Here is an 18,241-nt window from a genome sequence, read left to right as displayed (position 1 = left end):
TGTGTGTGTGTGTGTGTGTGTGTGTGTGTGTGTGTGTGTGTGTGTGTTTGGTGAGTGTAACTAAGAATTTAATGCTGGGGCTGGAGTGATGGCTCAGTGGTTAAGAGCACTGGCTGTTCCTACAGAGGACCCATGTTTGGTTCCTAACACCCATACAACAGCTTGCAACCACCTGTAACTCCAGCTCCAGAGGATCCAACACCCTCTCTGGCTTCCACAGACTCTGTGTACACTTGGTGCAGATATATACACACTCAGGAACACACACCTAACAGAAGCCTTACAAATAAACACACAAAAAGAATCTGATGCAACTGGACAGAACTGAGATCTTAACCTTGGCCAGCAGTAAACCATTTCAGAAACTCGCTTCCAGCCATATCACCAACTACTTAGATCAGATCTTAGAGATGCCAGCAGCCAGCTATCAGGGTAGGGTCAGGGACTGGATGCAACGCTGCTTTAATATTTTTGGTGGTAGTGGAGGGTTGAGGGGACAAATTACAATTCAAATATGTGAGGCCCTGGGGTTATTTTCCACTAGGACTTTTTTTTTTGTTTTTCAAGTCTGATAAATTAATAATCTTCTGCCTCTTTGTTAATTGCAGTAAATTATTTACCTTGAAGCACTCAGAGAAGTATACTGAAGACATTAATTATTGAAACCATGAACTATACCACGCAGAAAGGTATCTCGCTATCATGTAATATTTACTAGGTGGGATGTGCCAACTTGCCAGGATCCCACACCTCCTTAGATATGCGTCCTCTCCCTGCCCCTTAGAGCTCTTTGCCACCCATCAGAGCCTAGTCACAACACTGCTGAGCAGCTGGTACACCTGGCCACACCTGGGACCTAGAAGGTTCTAATGTGCCTCTAGTAGGTAGCATTTCAATCCACTATTAGGAGCCAGAGTAATTTCTCCCTGCGGCCCACTTTTCTCTGGCACGGAGCTGGCTCAGGTTTATGAGTGGCCCTAATTGCGTCAGACTAACTTAAATATGAGTGACCAGAATGTTCTTCCTACAGGGAAGGTTTCTAAAAATAATGACAACTCAATGAAACCTGCTGTTTTACAGGCAGATCACGCGTTGGGAATTTCCCTTCTGTCTCCACATACTTTGTACAGGCTAGGGTTTCGGTAAACCTGAACTGTGACAAACCAGAATCTACTTAACCTTAGTAAACGATACTAATTTCAAAATGTTCTGACTGCCACTGCACAAGTAGTGCATGGCTCCGAAGCATAGCCTTAGCTCTACCAATAACTATTGGAAAGGGTAAGCAGGGCATGCTGTTGGGTGACCACTGACTATGGAGCAACAGCCGGGGATGTGGCTCAGCGGGCCAAGTACTTGCCCTAGGATATAGGAAGCCCCAGGTTTGACCTCCAGCACCGCATTCCTGGGGATAGTAGCACACACCTGTCATCCCAGAATATGGAGTGTGAACGCAGAAGGGTCAGGAGTTTACGGTCGCCCTCAATTAGGTAGTGAGTTCCAGGCCAGCATGAGCTACGTGTGACCCGGTTCCTAGGTCTCATAGCTTGGGGGTGGTGGTGTCTGGTTAAGAGGTTCAGTTTTGGGGTTGAGACACTGCTGAATTTGGCAGCTCCTCTTGTCATTTCCTACGGGTGACCCTCGCTACTGGTTACTAACTGGAGGCAACGCTAAGGTGATTGTGGGCCTCTCCGTGCCTAGTTTTCACATCAGCTCGGGAAATATGAGGTGATCATCTGAGTTCATGAGCTAGAAGCGCGGCCAAGGTCCAGCGTCCATAGTCCTGTACCAAGCCCTGCGCCTGCGCATAGAGACAGCTAAGCCCTGCGCCTGCGCATAGCAACAGCGGCGTTTCTCCCACCGGCTTCTACTGCTACAAGTGTGCTGACTACCCGCATAGACTTTTCTGGCCATGGGTAAGGGGGTGCATGTATTTTAGGGATTAGCTTGCATACCCACATGGTACAAACAAAGCCAACAACTGGTCCCCCATGGGTACAGGGGGAAGCTTTGATCTACCGTTTCCCTGGTAACATCTGCCGCCCTCTGTTCTCGGCATGTTTCTCCATTTTCAGAGCGTCTTTGTCTTTCACTCATTGACAAAAGTCTTGGTGAGACAGTGAATAACATCCTGGCATCAATGCCGTATTGGTGAGAAGATGTAACACGATATCTTTGAATGTAAAAAGACTCCCACACTCTCCAGAGGACTTTGGTTTGTGTTCGGTTATTTGTTAAAATATGATGATTTATTGGGGGGGCAAGAACAAAACTCAAAATCTTCTGGCTTCAGGCCAAACCTGAGGCTTTACAGATATTTACACAGGATGCTTGTATCAACTGACAGCTCCCCCTCGGTTGTAACATGGCATCTTACAGAAACCCAGGTTCGGTTTATTGACTCAAAAAGCACTTAATCCTTTGAAATTTTATTTTGTGTTTGAGACATGTTCTTGCAATGCAGCTCTGGCTGCTTTGTCTCAGACACAGGGTGCTGGGATAATGGGAGTGGGTCTCCACCTTGGCCTTCAATTCTTTTTAACAGTGGTAAAAATGGCCTTAGGTTCTTCAAGTCCCCAGAACCTTCTAGACCTCAGTGTGATATTACACTCATTTTACAGTTAAGGAAATGGAGGCTCACAATGCCTCCCAACATCTGGCAACACAAAGACCCCAGCTGGCACAGAGTGGCTTCAGCGGGACAGTATATTAAAAACAGTTCACACCGACTTCCTAAGGCCTTTAACTCCTGTGTCAGAGGGAACACGAACACTCACTCATGGGCTTTTCATCTTGGAAGTGACAGCGGGGACACAATTACACTCAAACTACACACTATTCGGTGGAAGCCAAAGCCTGGCCAGTGATGAGGTCACTGTCTCCAAGAGCTTAAGATTTTCCTAAAATAGCATCTTCGTGGCCCTACACATCAGAGGAAAGGGGAGATGAAGAACACACTGGCCTCATTAATGGGGACACACCCTGAAGTCCAGGTCTGGAAATAAATAGAACACATCGCTCTTCCAAACCAGGACACGCCCAGAAGCCCAGGTCTGGGAGTACATACTAAGTATAGGAGAAGGGGGCAGGAAGGGAGAGGAAGGAAGAGATGGGGGGAGGAAAGGGAGAGAACAAGAAAGGAGGAGCAAGTGGAGAATAGAGATCTAGTTGGCTCTATAGTTGGGTCACTTCCGACTGCGGGCTGTGAGCCTGTCAGTGCTGAAAGTTAGGGTTAAGACCCTGTGTGGACTTGGAGTCCCCCACCTTTCCTGAACTGTCCACTCCACTGCTCTGAGAGACGGTGGAAGGTGGTCCTTGCACCAATGCCCAACAGGTCGCCTAGCAACAGGTCACACACAAAACTCAAGGGCATCTCATCCGAAGAGAAGCAAATGAGATTTTTTTCCAGAGAGACTGGGATGAGGCAACCAAACAAGTGTGTGTCAAGGAGAACTTCATCCCCAGAGCAGACTGGACAGGGCCGGAACAGGGGAAAGCCCTGTGGCTGACTCTCTCCTCAGTCCGCAAACATGAGGAGGAGGCCTGGAGAGAGGCTCTATACTCCACCGCACAGTGATCCAAGTCAAAATCTCACCATGCCTCTGAGAGTACAGAAAGGCGGTGAGGAGGTCAATAGTAACATCCCGGTTCCTGTGATCATGGGATGGCCCACTCAATGCTTTGAAGAGTCTGTTTTGCAAACCATAAGCAATGCTTGTCCTGGAGTTAGCACGCTGACACTGGTCCCGTGTTGGTCAGCCCTCCCTTCGTCCTATCTCGTGCCTTCCCAGAGTTGCCAAGCTCCTACTTTGTAACAGATTCAAGGCAGGGTAGGGCAGTAGAACTAGTTTTCTACATTGCCGTCTTATGTCTTATCTAGTACCCTTACTAATCTGCTGAGACCCTTTCCCTCTAAGCTTGGGGCTAGGGGTAGGGATGAGGAATGGAGGGGTGGGAGGGGGTGCTACCCTCTACAGCAGTTCTCAACCTTCCTAATGGCTGCAACCCTTTAATGCAGCTCCTCATATTCTGGTGACCCTCCGATCATTGTGACTTCATAATAGTAATTTTTCAACTGTTATGAATTATAATGTGAATATCTGATATGCAGGATATCTGCTATGCGACTCTCAAAGGGGTTGCAACCTATAGGTTGAGAACCACTGCCCTAAAGGCTGCAAAAGTAAGAATTTTTTCTTAGTGCTACAGGCTGCTGCTAAGATCTCCATGACCTTCCAGGTTTCCCGCTTCCGGTAGCTGGCCTTCTTTAAAGAACCTGATGCACTCAGGAGGCAGAGGCACATGGATCTCAGTGAGTTTGAGGCCAGCCTGGTTTATAGCGTGAGTTCCAGGACAGACTCCAAAGTTATACAGAGAAACCCTGTCCCAAAAAAATCAAAACCACCACCACCACCACCACCACCACCAAAAACCAAAACATAAAAAAATAAAAAAATAAAAAAATAAAAGCTTGATGGAGCAGCAGAGATAGCTCATAGGTTAAATGTGAGTCCTCCTCTCGCAGGGGATCAGAGTTCAGTTCCCAGCACCCACACTGGGTGGTTCACAACAGCCTGTAACACCAACTCCAGGGAATCTGTGGGTACCCACATGCATGTACATACACTTCCAGAGAGAGAGAGAGAGAGAGAGAGAGAGAGAGAGAGAGAGAGAATTTTTAACAAACAAACAAAACTTTAAGTAAAGGCCCAGATTGATCACTTGCTGTCTGTCTTGACTCACCTCTCTTTTAAACTTGGAAAGAATCTTCACTGCTTTAAATACACGTAGCCTAATGCACCTAGGCAAAAATAGCTGAAGGGCATTGCTTCTTACATTTACGTAATGTTGCATCTCCCCATTCAAAACTTCAGCATCCATGCACTCTTCAGACCAAGGGGGTGAGGGGGAGGAGCGGGGACGGGCAAGGGGGGGGAACAAACACTCGACTCAAAGACATTTAAGACTGTGGAGAGTGCCCGGCGTGGAGCACTTGCCTTCTGAGTGACATAAGACAAGGGATCTGGGGCTAGGCAGAGACTCTTCCCACCTCAGTGTGCTTCAAGACAGGCCAGTCATTGAGTCAGGGTCAGGAGCCAGGACTTGGCCTCCAGGCATCCAGCAAATGGAGGCTTTAGTCTCAGGTATACCAGCTTAACAGCGTGTGACATACAGCAGCCACCTACTCTCCCCGGCTGCAGGCTTCTCTTTGTAAACTTCAAAGAGTGCCTATTTCAGCAGATCATGGTAAGGTTCAGCTGTGACCCCAGGACTTGGGAGGCTGAGACAGGAGTCTTACCACTAGTTTGGGGTGGTCTGAGTTTGACCCCTGGAAAATCAGATGTGACTGTGCACATCTGTACCCTCAGCACTCCTAAGGCAGGACAGGAGGAGCAAAATTAAGACACCGGAGAAGGAAAAGGGCCTGAACAGAAGCCTCTCCTAGCTAAGAAGAATTCCAGCGTAATTGGTGCTATCTGTACAGAAGTCTGGTATAATGTTGACGTTGCTTTCATCTATAGATAAACCAATACTGAGATAGGGCGGGTGTAAAGCCTGAATGCATATGACCGTGGGCAGGACCTCGTCATTTTCCCCAGATATAGCCTGAAATTCTCACACAAAACGTCCCCCTGTGGGTGAGACTTTTTTACTCTGTAATTGAGATGCTATCAGGTGCCCTTGGGAACCTTTCCCTGATACAGTGGCAATTTGAAATTCCATCAAAATCCTATCCATGATTGTTGTGAAAATAACACGTTTGGGCCCTCCCAGGGGCCCTAGGTGGTCCGCCTTTCTTCTAAGTGACTCTCATTCTCATGACCCCTGTGCTTAAACCTGTGTTAAAATATCTTCAACACAATCTCCAGGGCTGCTTCACAAACTGGCTGGTCCTGACATTCTTTTCAGTGTCAAAGTCACAAACCCTGTTTCGGCTGGAACTAAGGTCCCTAAAACTCTTGGGAAAGATCACCGGCTGCCGAGGGGGACAGCAGGGAGGTGGGTACTAGAGACCTGCCCAGAAACCTGTGAGTCCACTAGCCTGGAGCGCACACCCAGCCGAAGAAACAAGACAGACCTTTCAAGAACTGCCTCTGCTCTCTACACAGGAGCTGCGACGTGTACATGCCTACAAACATCCACATCCACACGTCATATGCTCACAGACATACCGAACACACACAAAGTAAATGACAGTACCTATTCATCGGTGGTGTAATGCTTTGAACGAGAAATGTCCCCTACAGGCTCAGGTAGTTGAACACTTGGCCTCTAGATGTCAGTGCTGTTTGGGTTGGGGGTGGGGGGGAGGCGCTACATCTTTGCTGAAGGACATCACTGGGGGTGGGCTTTGAGAGGTTTTAGCCTTGTCCGGCTTCCAGTTTGCTGTTTTGTGTTTGTGGCTAGAGATGTGATCTCTCAGCTTCTCGCTCCTGCCAACATGCCTGCTGCCTGCTGCTTGCGGCCATGCCTTCCCCTGCCACAGTGGATTCTAAACTCTCCGAAACTGTGGGAAGCCAAAGTAATCTCTTCCACATGTTGCTTCCGGTCGCAGTGTTCTATCACAGAACTGAGTAACATGGGAGGCCTGGAGGCCTGGAAGGAGATAGCAAACACACTGGCATGGAACCTTTTAAGAACTAGGATCCACCAGGGATGGCAGGTGATAATGTCTGTCCTTGAAAGATAAGAGGCAGGAGGGTCAGAAGTTCCAGGTCACCCTTGACTACGTAGTGAGTTTATCTAGGCTACGGAAGATCCTGCTTTTAAAAACCAAACCAAACCAAAAGAACTGGGGAAATGGACTCCATAAAAGTAGACCCGATTCAAGCCATGTGTGGTGGTACACGGCTCTAACTCCATCCTCACGAGGCTGAGGCAGGAGGATCTGAAATTCAAGGCCATTCTCAGTGGTTTTGAGTCCAGCCTGCACTACATGAGAAACAACAAAATTAATGCAAGCAGTAATGTGAAAATCAAAGCAGACTTTCTCTTCGCTCTCAAGTATTTCTTTTCTTGAAATCAACTACTATTGCTGTATAAGGCTCTTCGTTTCTCCCTTCTTTTCCAGGTATCAGCTTTAAACATAGGGTCTCACACACGCTAGGGAAGTCCTTTATCATTGAGCTAAACCTCCAGCCTTTTTTTCCTTGTAGTTTTAAAGACCTGGGTCTGAAAAAGCCTGGGATAAAACCGGACTTGCTGAACATAGGACAATGAGGACTACTGAGAACTCAGGAACAATGGCAATGGGTTTTTGATCCTACTGTACGTACTGGCTTTGTGGGAGCCTAGGCAGTTTGGATGCTCACCTTACTAGACCTGGATGAAGGTGGGTGGTCCTTAGACTTCCCACAGGCCAGGGAACCCTGATTGCTCTTTGGGCTGACGAGGGAGGGGGACTTGATTGGGGGAGGGGGAGGGAAATGGGAGGCGGTGGCGGGGAAGAGAGAAAAATTTTTAATAAATAAATAAATTAATTAAAAAAAAAAACAAAAAAGACCAGGTTGACCTGGAACTCCTGATCTTCCTGCCTCAGCCTCCTCGGTAGTTGGGGTGGCAAGTGTGGACCACAACACACAGTGAAAACTTACACTGAGATTAGAATTTAAGCTATAATTAAGCATGATTTTTTATGATTTCTAAATTTCATTTATTTCTAGCTAATTATCTATGTCCAGTGGGAAGAAGCTAACCAGGGCTAGCCTGAAAGCTGAGCCTGGGGGGGCACATCACCACCAACTGACCCCAGTGACTTAAGAAACTCACAATACCAACTTCCTTGCCTTAAAACAGACCTGCAATCTCATTGAGCCATCTTTGTGAGGTGTTGAGTAAATACCCCCAGTACTGCTGGCCAAGCACTTCCAGGAAGAAAGCAGCATATTAAATGTCGCCAGGCCAGGTGCTTATCTCCCTGGGGACTATCAGGCAAATCTTTCATGTGGAGCTGGCTTTCTTCTGCCACTGTGCCCCCTTTCTGAGCCCTGCTTAGAGTCGCACAGGCAAAAGGAACAGCAAAGTTAGCAAGTACGGCAGAACTGGAGAGTCACTGCGGTAGGCATGGAAGAGAGAACCCTATTAGCACAGGGGGCTTCTGGATTACATAAACTTTTCCTTCCGTTGCTGAGATGATTGACAAGGCTAAGATCTCGAGAAAGCAAGCATGCAGTTTCTGTTGAAGGACCTGCCAGTGTGCATCTTATGGGCTAAGTGCTGTGCAATGATCCTTCTATACACTGTAAATATGTATTACTCTCATTGGTTAATAAAGAACTGACTGGCCTATAGCTGGGCAAGAAGAGACTGGGCAGAAGTGTCAGACTCCTAGTCTGGCTCCTGGATGCTGAGAAGAAGGAAGGCGGAGTCTGGACTAGTGATCAGCCTCAGAGAGAAGCAAGATGGGCATGGCGTACTAGGAAAAGTTACCAAACCATGTGGCAAAGCATAGATAAGAAATAGGGGTTAATTTAAAATGTAAGAGTTAGCTTGTAATGAGCCTGAGCTATTGGTCAAGCATTTATAATTAATATTAAGCCTCTGTGTGGTTACTTGGGAGCAGCTGGTGGGACAGAAACTTCTGCCTATAGCTAAGACATTAAACAGTCCAACAGCTCATGCACATCACATGACCAGAAACATATGAAATCATAGTAGCCTCTAAAAAGACCAAGTTTAATTCAAATGTACTAGAATCTTAGACTGTGATTCTCCCCAGGAGAGTCGCAGGTCTGAAGATGTGACCAATGCCTACACATCTGTGACTGCCTCCAACAGTGTTTGCAGAATTATCTCCACAGTCATCCTTTGGGCGACATAACAACCGATTAAAAAACACTTTCATTAGACCTTGGAAATATGTCATTATTGGAAGGCCTGCCCTGCATCCATAGGCCAAAATCACGAGGGCAAAATGTGGACTGAAAGGAAGTCTGCAATAGGAAGGCAGTCCAAGCGGAGGAGGAGGGCCAGAAACAGCTGCCCCACGTCTCTCTTCATGCTGCCCCTAACTGGGCAGACGTGCAAGAAATGCTGGCAGGCTGTTCATCTCCTAGTAGGAAATGGTAAGAGACCTCTTTTTTTTTTTTAAAGTGGGGGTGCTTGGGAACACCAAGGTTTATAGCTATGTTCTCGAAGGATTGATCGCTCACCTTACTTTTATTTTGTTAGTTAGATAAATCTATTCCTACATAGGAAAGCCTGAAACAATAGTCAGTGCTTGAAGATGCCAGAAGCCTTCCAGTGGTGCTGCGGACATGTGGCTGTTGACATCAGATTCCCCTGGCACCTTCAGCAGGAATGTGAATAGAGACTGAGACCCAGGTTCAACTGGGATAGGGAAAGGTGGAAATTAGATTGCTGGTTTAATGAAAGTCTCAGTGGGGTTGCCGTGCAGGTGCCATAGCTCACTTGGGTCTCATGATCTACGCCTAGAAACATGGGTGCTAGTCATCTTTATGGTTTAACTGCTTTCTCCAAAGGCTAGATGTGACCTGCAAGATGGTTCAGCGAGAAAAGAAGCTTGCAACTAAACCTTCTGACAACGTTGCCTCCCGGCCTACACACACACACACACACACACACACACACACACACACGGTTTTTTTTTTGTTGTTATTTTTTTAAAAGCCTAGGCAAATTGGAGTCTTACAAGGCTCCAATTTTACTTTGTTGTTGAGCCTTTACTGTGATCTCTGCAGGAGCAGGAATGCCCTAAATAGCCACATTTGGGTCTCATCCTCGGAGAGGAGGAGGGGATTCCGCCCTTCTTTCAGTGATCTGACAGAGAAGCCAGTGGGGCAGGCAGAATCTGCCCATGGAGATACTGGCTCTGCCGCTCACAGGGGTGTAAGCACGGAGCCAGGCAGAGGTCAAACTCCTCATTCCTTTCGCTGCGGCTTACATGCCGTACGTCCTGGCTCTCCCCATTTCAGACCTGTTGCTGAGTGTTATGAGTTCTTCATTTTCAAAGTACACTGCTAAAACTTGCTAGAAATAAGAATCATGACGATTACTGTGCTTAAATGTAGTGATCATATGCCACAAAACAGTGGACCAGAGGCACACACTACAGTCAGACTTAGGTGTCAGACTTGGGGACCAGGTGTCAGATTCCTGGGCTCCCGACTGGCTTCTTCCCTACCCTGAGCAAAACTGATGGGTAGATACTGCAGCCGCTAAATGGGGGCAGTGTGTAAAGGGGAGTGGCAGTGACTTTGCCCACTTCAAGCTGTGCCCTGCAACCCTCCTCCCACTCCTCCCACACCACAGTCATGAGGAGTCTGCCTTTAATGAGGCCAGGAAATTTATCTCCTAAGGTTGATGTGAAGTGTGAGCAAATTAACGCTTGCAAGATGCTTAGGATAAGGCCAGGCACTCCATATGCCACCTTTACCCCTGCCAGAAGCACCCTAGCCGCTTAAGGCATATGATGAACATCTCTCTCTGTATAAGTCAGGGACTAGCTGATGTGGACCATGGGCTGTCGTTTCCTAAGGCACACTAGGGAGCTGCTCTTAGGAATTCTATCAGAAGAAACAGTCACATCCATTGATTTCTTTTAAAACAGCCAGGCTTCCTTTGAGACTACTCTTCTCTTCATTAACAACTATCGAAAAAGGGATGATTCCAAATACAGTTGATAGTCTTTTTTTTAAAAATTACATTTTAGAGTCTGAAGGGATGGGGCAGTGGTTAAGAGCACTTCCTGCTCCTCTGGAGGACCAAGGTTTTGATTCCCAGCACCACCGTGGTAGCCCACAACCATCTGTAACTACCGTTCCTGAGGATCTGACCCCCACTTCTTCTGGCTTCATGGCAAAACACCCACACACATAAAATAAATGAAAAATAAATAAAAGTTTAAAATTACATTTAAATTTTATTTTGTGTGTGTATGTGTGTATACATGTATGAGCACATATGTCAAGTGGCATGTGTGGAGGCCAGAGAGCAACCTGGGGGGGGTCCATTTTCTAATCCCACCATTTTCTACTTCTGGGGGACTGAACTCAGGTGGGCAGGCCTGGTAGTAAGAGCCTCTACCCACTCAACCATCTCACCCACTCTTCCTCGATGGCTGGTTTAACATAGGTAGGCTCCCATGGATCAGGCTGGCCCCAAACTCCCTCTTGTCATAAAGGATGCCCTTGGATTCCTGCCTGCACTTCTCAGGGGCTGTGCCACCATGCTTGGGTTTCTGTAGTACCGGAGACCAAGCCCACGGCTTCATGGGCAAGAATTCAACCAAGTGAGCTACACTCCTAGCCTGGGTTACTAGTGACATGCTAAGACAACCTGGCACACAGACATCTGAGCTTTAAAATCAAACATTGTAGATGATGACCGATTGAGATATAGCTGTCCTTAGGAGATATTCCAGTTCTCCACCCCGTCTAATATTCTCATATTCAGGTGCCCAAGTCCATTACATAAGATTATAGAATTATCATAAAACCTATACGTAGCTTCCTATACACTCTTAACTATATCTAGATATGTGTAATACTTATTGTAATGTAATTGCTATGGCTGCATTGCCTTGCTTAGGGAATAATGACAGAAATCTGCACATGGGCAGTAATGATGTAATCTGAGCCAGTGGGTGTGGATGAGCTGGGGGCAGAAACACCGAATGCAGTCAGAGATGCCGTGACCAGTGTTTCTAGCTGGACGGACATGTGGAAATCCCCTGCGGGGCTTTAGAAACCACCCACCATCTAGGGTCCAGACACGGGGTGTCTCCGAAAGAGGCACAGTGACCCCATTGTGCACCTGCTGTTAAGAAACCCTAGTCAGCAGCACTGGCATTCAGCTCGGAGGCACACTGAAATTCCCATGGCTGGTCCCTCCCAGGCCCACTGAGTCAGGGACTGAGCAGTTCCGGTGTTAGCAATTCTCTTGACGATTCTCGTGGGTGGAGACGTTATCTAGGATGTGCTGGCAGAGGAATCCACCATGCTACTCCCGTGTCCAAAGCAGGGGTCACGGATGAGCAAGGGGCACAGCTGAACTGTGAAGTGTATTTCATTCAAATGCACTTCCTATGGGGAAGGAATGAAGTGGTCCACACGGCTGAGGCCTGGGAGGGATACAGGATGCTTACCTCTCCCACGCCCCCTCAGGCTCTAGCATCCACACCTGCCTCGACCCCGCACAAGATCCTGGGATGGCGCAGCGTGACTGTCAGTGTTAAATGTCAACAGGACGGGTCTAGAATGGTCAGGGAGATGAGCCTTGAGGGGACGGAATCAATTAACTAATTAAATTAATGAAGGTGTGAAGATGCATCTTAATTGTGGGTAGCACCATTGAGCAGGGCGGGGATCCAAGACGGTGCCAGCAGAGAATGGGAGCAGAGCCCTGGCAGGCACACATTCATAACTCTCTGGTACTGACTGTAGAAGCAATGTGGCCAGCTGCTTCAAAAGCCTTGCCTTCCCCACCGGGACAGACAGACCATCCCCTGAACTGTGAACTAAAATAGACTCAGTTGCTGCTGCCTGAGTGTTTCACAAAAGCAACAGAAAAAGAAACCAAGATCCTGGGGTCCTGGGGGGGTGGCGGCCCAGGCTGGTCACCTTGTATCTCAACTGTACTTTAGCTGTGGTTAATGTGCAAACACATTAGTCATCGGGATGAGGGAGCGGAGGCTGTTCTCAGCCCGGGCAGGGCCTGGCCTGCGGGAGAAAGTTCACACAGAGTTAATTTGTGTCCGCTGTCTACCCTGACCTGTCAGAGAAATTCTAAGCAGAGAGTGATGAGTAGCACTGAACCCGATCACAAGCCAGGGCTCATCAGTTCGGAAATGCTAAATGTTTAAAACTTGTGACATGCTTCCCGGCTCCCTAGTACCCTGGGAAAGCTGTCTTTTGAAATCCGTAAACACGGAGCTAGAGGTGAGAGAGCAGGACGACTCGCTTTCTTTTTTATAACCTATGTGCATGGGTGTTTTACCTGAACGCATGTGCACCACAGGCGTGGCAAGTGCGTGTGCAGGCCTGAAGAGGGTGTTGGATGCTCTGGGACTGGAGTTACAGATGGTTACGCTGCCATGTGGGTGCCAGAAATTGAACCTGGATCCCCTGTAAGAGCATCCTTCTTTCCAAATCCAAGCTTCTCACTCTGGATCATTTGGTTTTCATTCACTTGCACCCATGAACCTGAGCAAACGTTTCTTGTGAGGCTCGCACAGTGCAGTAGCAGTTTCCTATCTGGCAGCTCTCCTTTCCAGAACCAGCCGTTTCCTGGCCTCCAGTTAGCACGCCTCTCTCAAAAATTCCTCCCCCCCCTCTTTTAAAGGTTATTTTAAAGGTGTTCATACAAATAAAGGTTGTTTTTTTTTAAAGCTGCAAAGAACATCCACATGTGGGGACTGAAGAGATGGCTCAGCGGTTAAGAGCACTGGCTGCTCTTTCAGAGGTCCTGAGTTCAATTCCCAGCAACCACATGGTGGCTCACAACCATCTGTAATGAGATCTGGCGCCCTCTCCTGGCCTACAGGCATTCGTGCAGGCAAAGCACTGTATACATAATAAATAAATCTTTAAAAAGAAGCAAAGAGTATTTTTTTAAAAGCTAAGAATAAAAAAAAAAGAATATCCATATGCCCTTGCACCTAAATCTAACAATTTAATATCTGAAAATCACAAAAAGAACAGGGGGTGGTGTAGGAGCCGGGCATATGGCTCTGTGAATAAACACTAGCTATGGGAGTATGCGGGCCAGAGTTTAGATCCCCCAACCAGGCGGGCTTGTGATCACCTGCCATGCCAACACACAGAAGGTGGAGACAATGGGTCCCTGGAACAAGCAGACAGGCCAGACCAGTCATATCAGTAAACTCTGGTTCAGTGTCGGACTGCCTCAATGTGTAAAGAGGAGAGCGATCAAAGACACCTGACAGCATCAGCTGCGGACCTCAGCAAGCACGAGCACACACACACGCGCACACATGCGCACGCACACACGCGCACGCACACACGCGCGCGCACACACACACACACACACACACACACACACACACACACACACTGTGGAGGCTTGAATGAGAACGCCCCTCCTAGGTTCATCTCTCGCAATGCTTGGTCCACAGATGGTAAAATTTTTTGAGAAGGAGGTGTGGCCTTGTTGGAGGAGGTGTATAACTGGGGGTGGGGTCTGAGGTTTCAGAAACCGAAGCCAGGCCCAGTCTCTTTGTCACCTGTTTGTGGATCAGATGCAAGCTCTCAGTTACTTCTCCAGCGCCATGCCATGCCTGCCTGCCTGCCTGCCTGCCTGCCTGCCTCCAGCTCAGCACCATGATGGCCATGGACTAACACCCATTTAGATACTTTCTTTTCTAAGTTCCCTTGGTCACGGCATCTCTTGAAGCAATAGAACAGTAACTCAGATACACATGCCTATCCATACATGCTCTGTCAGATGTGTTCCATCTATCCCAGAGACGAACCATTGAAAAATAAGTAGCTGGCTAATTCAGGTCACTCCTGAAAACTTGGCGACGACCCCGCCCCCTGGAACACAGACTCTGCTGCGTAATGCGACACCGGGACCACAGTGAGCAATCTGATGTCTTTGCGCACTTCTCCATCCAAGACCTTTACAAGGTGACCCCAAGCATCCCTAAAATATCCTTATGACTACCATTTCCCCCCTATATTGGCCATGGACTTGAGTGGTCTTCACTGAACAAGCTGGTCAGTAAAGGAAACAATCTCTGGCTTCTACAATTCTTACTAATTTGTTTGCTTTTGTTCCCCTAAAGACTCCTTCTCCTGGTGTGCTGTGTGGTCTTCTGGCTGATTAGAGAGCTCTAGAGATGGTCTCATAGGTCAGTGGTTGGGTTGCGACCTTCTAAAGACCCCTTCGTGGGGGTTGCCTAAGACCATCACAAAACAGATATGTACATTAAGATTCATAACAGTAGCAAAATTACGGCTAGGAAAGTAGCAACAAAAATCATCTTATGGTTGGGGCGGGGCAGGGGTGGGTGGTCACCACAGCATCAGGAACTGTATCAATAAAGGTCCTAGCATCAGGAGGGTTGAGGACCATGACATTGGTGTTTCTGAGAAGGAAGTTGCCAACTGACTCCACGAGCACCCGCTTCACCCTGAAGCTTTGGGCCTCTCCTTTATTTTCACAGTCCCTTAGTCCTGAGTACACGCTGCCCCCTCCATCCTACCCGCGCACATCCTGGGACCAGCTCCCAGCCGACCCTCAGAAGCGAAGAACACGGCGAGCATTTATTTTTGATTTGTACTTTGATTCTGATGTGCTTGGCGGTAACAGTGGTGCTGGTGCTGATGTTGGGGAAAGCGCCTATTTCAGACCCTTGCTCTGAAACGAACAGCCAGTGAGAAATGGAGGTGCCCCAGTTCTATTTAATGAGGCATCCACGGTGTGTCTTGCAGGAGTGTGAAAGCGGTCTGGTCCAACCACAGTGTTTCCTATAATCTGTAATACTCAACATTTTGTGGGGTTCCCTTAAGGCACCGGGAGTAACATCAATATATATAACACTTCCTTTGGCAGGAAACATGAAAACAGCAGGATGGGACTAAATTCCTCAGAAAATCTCTGCTAGTGTCAGGCAACACCAGGCTCCCAAGAGCCTAGTTTTATGACTGAGACAAGGGCCCTCTCTTGAACTTACGCCCACCTAAAACCCATGACATATGCTACACCTATAATCACCCTACAAAGGTTATTTTTCTTTACTGTCTGACACTGTCTGCCTCTCTATTTCCCTCTGTAAGGTCAGCTTATTGAGAATATTCTAGACAGCATGATGTAACATTCACTGCAGGTCATTGTGAAGTTGAAGTACAATGCACGTTTGTGGGCCTGACGTCAGCATCTCCAGACACGTGGGAGTTCCAAAGGGCTGACCCCCTATCGCTAGTGAACTCTAGCTCGGGTGTGTGTGACTGTCACTCATCGCCTTGTGCAATGCATAGGTGTGGCATAATTTCACCAATGATTCACAGTGTTCAAATATCACAAGCTACCTTTTAAGCTGATTTATAGTCCAGGCAGATCCATCCGTCACTGGGTCCCTAACTGTGGACAGTCAAAACTAGGCACAGTGTGTATCTGCATATTTTTCCAGAACCATCCATTCTCACTCAGTCCATGTGTGGCAGGACTGTGTTCCTAGGTCTTCTTACATCATATACCACCCAATCATCCATAAGCACCAAAAAGAAGGAAATGCATAAACATTGAAAGAATCCAGCAGAGATTCTACAGAAACAGGAAATATCACTATGCCTTGGAAAACCCAGAAAAGAACAGATCAAAAGCACATCAGATCTAATCTAGGACTGCTTGTCATGCTCAAGTCTTGCCATTTTCAATGGACATACACACTTCACTTAGAAAACATGCCTGTGAATAATGCCAGCAAAGACGTTTGACCTAGATACAAGAAAGGTTTGGTGCCCCCAGTTCCCCTATGTGAGATATGGGGGAGGGTGCTTGCAAAAGAGAGACATCTCTGATTATGGCATAGTTGGTGCTTTTCTTTAACTGGCTAATACCCCCCAAATATACAAATACAAAGTCAAACATGCATATGTATATATGTCTGCTGCTGCTGTTGCGGGACCAAGAGCTTGCTGGAGTACGGCACGTGAGCCGAGGCTGAACGAGCCAAGGACAACAAGAACACATACCTGCTCTTTGGATGGCACGAGAAGTTCCTCGATCATCATGCTGTCCCTCGCGTAGGAGCTTCTGTTCAAGGTGTATGACCTATCCGAACTGAAGGAGCGGAGGCTGTTGTGTTTACCGTTACCATTCAACAGTGGGAGATGGCGATGGGTGGGATGGGATGGAAGAAAATAAATGCATGCAGCTTTAAAAACAGGCAAGATGGCTAAAAATACCAACAAATGTGCTTTTCTCTCTCTTTTAAAGAAATATTTCAAAAATTAAATTTTTTAGACATTAAATTTCATGACTGAGATTTTTAAATCTGGCCAATTTCATATCAGTTCTGTGAGATGAAATGCATGGTAACTCTCGGTACCCCACTATGGCGCTGAACCAGCATGGCATTGAAAAGAACCTCTTCCTAATAACACAAGTGTTTCTTTTTCTTTTATAAAAAAACAATTTTCTTACTTTATTACTTAATGTGCATTGGTGTTTTGCCTGCATGTATGTCTGTGAGGGTGTCAGATCATTTAGAACTGGAGTTACAGACAGTTATGAGTGGTCATGTGGGTGCTGGGAATTGAACTCAGGACCTCTGGAAGAGCAGCTAGTGCTCTTAACTACTGAGCCATCTCTCCAGCCCCGGCAGTGTTTCTTAAGGACTTTATGTTGGAGGTGCCTCTTTCAGTTCAACTGCACTGCCTTTCATACTTAGAACTATTCTGCCGTGGTGGGGTCTGAGGGTGAATCTCCGGAAACCCGCTACAGGTTTGCACACTAAGAGCTCTGGTTTGCAGCTGACACTCAAGGACATCTTCAAGAAGGGAAACAGAAACACAGCCACATGCACTTCTTGGTCGTGCTCCAGAAGACATTAACATTCCCCGTCTTCAAATACTGTCTTTCCTTGGCTTTGCTGCCTTCTTCCTTTTTCTTAACTTTTATCCTTTGTAGACACTCTCATGGACAGTCCCTGAATTGTCCAGCTTCCCCACACTCTGCCTATACGGACTCTTAAACTAAAAGCCAGTGGATTATGGGATTGTCGGGGGATGGTTCTAAAAGGTTAATTATCTGGTTAAGACTGCATCTAGCCACACAAGTCACGTGATGATCAGGGTTATTATTTATCTGAGTCTTGGGTTAATGGCTTTTATTATGATCCTCTGGGGACAAGAAGGATGCTGGCTATGAACTACCACTCCACCGTCATTATCCACTCACCCCGCTACCTTACTTCACTGGCAGGCTGTCAGGAAAGAATGTTCCACAGTCACCTCTTTATGACAAGGTTTCCCACCTGACTGACCTTTTCACGAGGCAGTGAAAAGAGCTGGGAAAGAGCTGAGGTGAAGCCTAGACATGACTCCCCAGCCATGAAACACCTCCAACTAGCATTATGCACATTGATCCCTTTTATTTTGGGGTCCTCATGGGTGTAGGGGGGAGTCCTCATCCTTACCACGGGAACTTAGTATTTTTCTTTGTAATTTTGCCTGCTTCACTGATAAAGTGGATCTAAGTAGGACTTTCTGTATTACCATCGGATGAATCGGTCAGAATGTAGCATTGTCTTTGG

The 18,241-nt window shown here is 47.2% G+C and overlaps 1 protein-coding gene across 1 annotated transcript in view; it reads right to left on the bottom strand.

Moving 5' to 3' along the window:
* The window catches only part of Ank3 (ankyrin 3), a 299,577-nt gene that overhangs the window by 72,737 nt on the left and 208,599 nt on the right, over nucleotides 1-18,241 (bottom strand). The window contains exon 24 of the mRNA XM_026785393.1: nucleotides 16,680-16,782. Coding sequence (XP_026641194.1) covers nucleotides 16,680-16,782 — 103 coding nt within the window. The remainder of the gene's footprint in view (nucleotides 1-16,679; nucleotides 16,783-18,241) is intronic.

Source organism: Microtus ochrogaster, linkage group LG2, assembly GCF_000317375.1.
Source record: "Microtus ochrogaster isolate Prairie Vole_2 linkage group LG2, MicOch1.0, whole genome shotgun sequence".
Taxonomy (NCBI): domain Eukaryota; kingdom Metazoa; phylum Chordata; class Mammalia; order Rodentia; family Cricetidae; genus Microtus; species Microtus ochrogaster.
Note: the sequence above shows the minus strand (reverse complement) of the source record. Positions and strands in the feature narration are given on the sequence as shown.